This window comes from Bos mutus, chromosome 16 (genome assembly GCF_027580195.1).
Source record: "Bos mutus isolate GX-2022 chromosome 16, NWIPB_WYAK_1.1, whole genome shotgun sequence".
NCBI classification, from domain to species: Eukaryota; Metazoa; Chordata; class Mammalia; order Artiodactyla; family Bovidae; genus Bos; species Bos mutus.
Window position 1 is genome coordinate 39,121,976 of NC_091632.1, and position 4,538 is coordinate 39,126,513.

The 4,538-nt window shown below is 64.3% G+C and overlaps 1 protein-coding gene across 2 annotated transcripts; it reads right to left on the reverse strand.

The window, feature by feature from the left end:
* Positions 1 to 411: 411 nt before the first annotated feature.
* On the reverse strand, positions 412 to 3,588 carry HES2 (hes family bHLH transcription factor 2). Of its 2 annotated transcripts, none has more exons than XM_070385130.1 (4): positions 2,752 to 3,588; positions 2,571 to 2,666; positions 2,196 to 2,232; positions 412 to 2,116 (listed from the first exon to the last, which is right to left on the reverse strand). In XM_070385130.1, exons 1-4 carry the CDS (start codon positions 2,794 to 2,796, stop codon positions 1,860 to 1,862), a joined length of 435 nt encoding a protein of 144 aa, XP_070241231.1. In that variant the 5' UTR covers positions 2,797 to 3,588; the 3' UTR covers positions 412 to 1,859. The 2 variants fall into 2 exon arrangements, with proteins under 2 accessions (XP_070241231.1, XP_070241229.1); XM_070385128.1 differs by having other exon boundaries at positions 2,196 to 2,295; positions 2,752 to 3,583.
* Between the last annotated feature and the right edge of the window lie 950 nt (positions 3,589 to 4,538).

Below are 4,538 nucleotides of genomic sequence, written 5' to 3' on the forward strand. Positions count from 1 at the left end.
AGAGTCACAGAGTTGGGGACCCAGATGGGCTCAGAAGAAAGCAGTGGCCTCTAGTGGGTCAGTTCTTACCAAGTTTAAACCCCTACTGAAAGTTCTTATTTAAAGGGTCAAGGAGCCTGCCCAGGGTGTGCCCAAGGAATAGAAGTCCTTGACTCAAGGAGGAAACTTGAACTCACAAAGTGGACGTGGGCTTGTGGATTACCTGCCCTCCTCCACTTGCTCCTGGGCGCTCAGGCACGCAGGCTTGTGTTCCCAGGGACTGCCCTCCCCCCTCTCCACTCCCTCCCCCACATTTGTCCTGGGGAGTATGGGCTGTGGTACAGCAGCTTTTCAAAGGGATATTAGGGATCCGGAGGGCGGGAGTCAAAAACCAGGCTGTCGGGGTTCCATAGAGCATGGACCAGTCACATCACCTGTTTATTAGCTCACGATGTTTATTGAGCACTCGCCACGTGCCAAGTTCCCTGGGGACAAAGAGGTACACTCAGCTCCAGCCCTGTCCTCCAGGAGCATACAGTCCAGCCAGCTGGCCCAGACAGGTGGTAGGACAGCCCACCTTGCCAGGAGCTCACCCTCCTGTCTTAACATTGACTTCTTCAATGATGCCCGCAGCTTCCCCAAAACCTGCCACTGGAGTCAGTGCCTAGGTCATCACGGATTTATGTGACATATAGCTCAGTTTAATGACCACCCCCCCCCCCCCTGCAATCAGCTCTATCTTCTTGCCCCAGTGCCCCAGTCCCTCACACAGGCTGGTTGGACTGGGGACTGGGGATGGGGAGTGAGGACTCCCCATCTCCCATAAATGCTCCGTGAAGCCCCAGAAGATGCTGGGAACATGACTGAGTTGGGGGGGAACAGGTGATCATCTGGCACCCGCTGCTGGGATCCACAGCACCCCCTCCCCTCCGGACCTTCAAAGTCTCTCTGGCTTTCATGGGGAAGCCAGAAAAATCTTAAGAACAAGTTGCTTCCACTTATCTGCCCTGACAGTAGCAGAGAGCAGTTCAAAAGAGAAAATGAGAAAAGTGGACTCCTGTTCCTCAACCTGCCATGTCATCCTCTGAGTTTCTGCTGCCCCAGGCTAACCGCATCAGCACTGGCTCTGTGCTGGGCCCCAGGCCCGGCCCTTCAAGGCAGCAAGCTTCCTCCAGGCCACAGGGCATCCTCACTCTTGTAGTATCCCTCTTCACACCCCAAGACCACCGGGCTTGGTGTGCGGTACACAGGTGCTAACTTAGTGCTTGAGGGAATAAATCCTTCCCGAGCTTACCTAAGGAAGCCCCCACCTCTAGGCACACAGCCCTGGGGGCATCCTGTCCCTATAATTAACTGGAAGCTTTAGGCAGGAAGCCAGGAGTGGAGGTCAAGGCTCCCCCGCCCGCAGAGCCCTTCAGGCCACTGCTGCCGCTTGCCCAGAGGTTCCCAGGATGTTGGCAAGGAGGCAGAATCATGCGGGGCTGGGAGAGCATGACCAGTCAGAGCAGATGGCTGCACCTGGCTCAGGTGAGCTCCTGGCCCAGCGCCTGGGCTGCTGCCAGCACTGGGGCAGATGTGTGGGCTTTGGGGGCAGCTGTGACCGGCCCAGCTCCCGAGCCCTTCCGCCTGCTGAGGCAGGAGGCTTTTTCCAGCCCAGACGTCCCAAACTGGAACTGAACCTGGGCCTCTCTCCTTATTTCCTGGGTCCCGGTGGACTTCAGTCTGCCAGCACAGATCAGAGACATCCGGATCTGCCCCGGTTGTAAGTACCAGGCTGGTCCCTTGTGGTGGGAACGGGAGCTGCCTCCAAGAGCTTCCTGAGTCTGTCCAGCGCCCCTGGTCCCACGCAGTCAGCAAGGTCCGTAGAACGGCCCTGGGGGCTACCAGGGCCTCCAGAGACCCGAGTTCCGGGGAGGTTCGGGTGGTGAGGGCGAGGGGGCGGGCTGCGGGGAGGGCGCTGGCGGGCCGCAAGGGTCCCCAGAGCGCCCGCCGTCGGAGGTGGCACTGGCCGCCCTCCGGCGCAGGTGTTCCAGCAGGCGAGCGCTCACCGCAGGCTCCAGAACGCGGCAGGTGGGTAGCACGCGAGCCAGGCGCGCCAGGCAGGCTCGGTAGCCCTCGCGGTAGCTGTCGGAGGGTGCTGCGGACGGAGAGCGGCGTCAGGCGAGGGCTGGAGCGCTGGCCGCGGGGCCGGGCAGGGGCGGGGTGGGGTCACTCACTGGGCGCCGCCGTCGGGCCGGAGGACGCAGGCAACTCCTGCAGGAAGCGCACGGTCATTTCCAGGATGTCCGCTTTCTCCAGCTTAGAATAGCGGGAGCTCTGCGCCGGGCCACGAAGGAAAGGGACAGAGAAACGTACAAACAAGACAGACCTCCCGCAGGCTGCCGTGAGCACCGCGCTACCAGGAGCTGGGTGCTCCGCGCGCCGTGGCCCGCGGTGGGTGGCCTCCCCGAGCCTTGGGCGCCGCACGTTGGCCCCTTATCGGCTCCTGGGGCAAGAGGATCTCTGCCCGCCTGGCCTCCTCGCCCCGCGCCCAGGGACCCCTACCCCCAGCCCCAGTGCGCCCGGCGGAGCCCCGAGGCCCCAGCACTCACCTCCCTGCCCAGCAGCGGCAGAATAAGCCCCTTGAGCTGGCTCAGGCTCTCGTTGATGCGTGCGCGGCGCCGCTTCTCCAGCAGCGGCTTCAGGCTCTGCAGGCGGGCGTGTAGGCCGAGGTTACATCCAGGCCCCAGCCCTCGCCGCTCTGCCCCCAGACGCCAGTCCCCTGGCTCCTACCTTGCGCAGCTCCGCCGGGTCCCCTGCCCTCCGAGGCAGCCCCATTCTCGGCGGGAAAGCGGCGCCGCTGTGGGGCCGGCCGGTGGAGACCTGCGCGCGAGCGCGCGGACACCGAAAGAAGACCGAGGCCCGCAGGGAGGTCCGGTGCACGACCAGAGCGGGAGCCAGTGGTGCGCGCGCCACGCCTGCAGCCCGGCTTTAAGGAGGCAGCCGGCCCGCCCCGCCCCGCCCCGCGGAGTCAGGCCGCCTGTGGGTCCCACCTCCGCCTTTGTTCCTGCTCGGGGTGGGGGCGGGAGGGGGGACGGCGGGGCCCCCGGGATCCCGCTCCAGGCCTTGGCGTCCCATCTGCGGCGGGGTCGCGGGCCTGGGGCGCCTTCCTCCCAGAGAACCTGCGGGGGTGTGTGTGGGCTGGAGGGAAGAGGTTGGGGCCAGGCCCTTGCCCTTCCTTGTCCAGCGACGCCTTTCTTCTCTCGTTCGAGATCAGCGGCTCCTCTGAGCCCCGCCCTGGGCCTGGGCAGGGGACCCAGGGGCGGCGGGACCCCCAAGTCCCCGGCGTCAGGGAGTTACTACTCAGCTCAGGTTTCTACTACGGGGAGGGACTCCTCGCCCCATCAGTTGGCTTGCGGGGCTGGAAGGGGAGACTGAGGCCCGGAAAGAGATCTCAACTTGCCCCGGCTCCAACGGCTGGAAATTGGCCAGGCAGGACTAAGCCCCCTGCGGCTCCATAGAGTCCTCCAGCCTTCACCGACTTAGGGACCACCTGCCCCCACACCCTCGTCCTCGGTTTTGCACAGGGAAACTGAGGCCCAAAGAAGACGAGGCAACCCAGGAGCACTCGGAGCTCATTTTCATTTCACTGGCTCCACCTCCGGGCTCCCACCCGCGGGACAGTCGGAGCTCACGTGACGGGCGGGGCGGGGCGGGGCGGTCCTGGGCGCAGTCTCTCCCTGCCCGCCCGGGCCCCAGCGGCCCCCGGGCCCGCCTCCGCGCCGCGTGGCCGTTGCTGCCGCAAACTGGCTGGGCGTCCCCCGCCCATCTGCTCGAGCCTGCCCGCCCTCAACCGGCTGGCCGCGCAACGGCCAGCACGGCGGACCGCCAGGCCGACCCACGGGAGGAGGGCGGGCTGGACCCACGGACCCCGGCCGGCCGAGAGGAGGAACCACAGGGTGGATCCGACCGGCGCTGTCCCGAGTGCTGGAGGGGGCCCATCCCCTCCACCAACCCATCTCCGAGCCCCACCTTCGACGTTTGGCCGAAGTCCCCAGGCCGCGTGCTCCCCCCGCAGGGCTTGAGAGGGCAGCGCGCCATGCAGGAAAAGGACGAGCAACCTGGCGAGTCGGGGAGTTCGTGCTGCCCAGACCTGACTGACTACCTTGTGTGGAATACATGCTGTACCCTAAGGGCCGTTTGGCTCTCACCCCTTTTACACTCCATGACTGTGCTGCTGTTGCTGCTGCTTCTAAGTCGCTTCAATAGTGTCCGACTCTCTGCGACCCCATAGACGGCAGCCCATCAGGCTCCACCGCCCCTGGGATTCTCCAGGCAAGAACACTGGAGCGGGTTGCCGTTTCCTTCTCCAATGCATGAAAGTGAAAGGTGAGAGTGAAGTCGCTCAGTCGTGTCTGACTCTTAGCGACCCCATGGACTCCAGCCTACCAGGTTCTTCAGTCCATGGGATTTTCCAGGCAAGAGTACTGGAGTGGAGTGCCATTGCCTTCTCCGATGACTGTGCTAGCTATTAGAATAAATCGGCATATTTAGCGGAGTAGGGCCTGGGGATGCCTAAG

Bases quoted from the DNA above. Each gene is read 5' to 3' on its own strand.
- HES2 (XM_070385128.1), bottom strand. From the start codon at position 2,796: ATGGGGCTGCCTCGGAGGGCAGGGGACCCGGCGGAGCTGCGCAAG. The intron at 2,296-2,570 runs GTGAGTGCTGGG...GGCCCGGCGCAG, and splicing joins TGCCGCTGCTGGGCAGGGAG to AGCTCCCGCTATTCTAAGCT. The intron at 2,117-2,195 runs GTGAGTGACCCC...CTCCGTCCGCAG, and splicing joins CGGCCCGACGGCGGCGCCCA to CACCCTCCGACAGCTACCGC.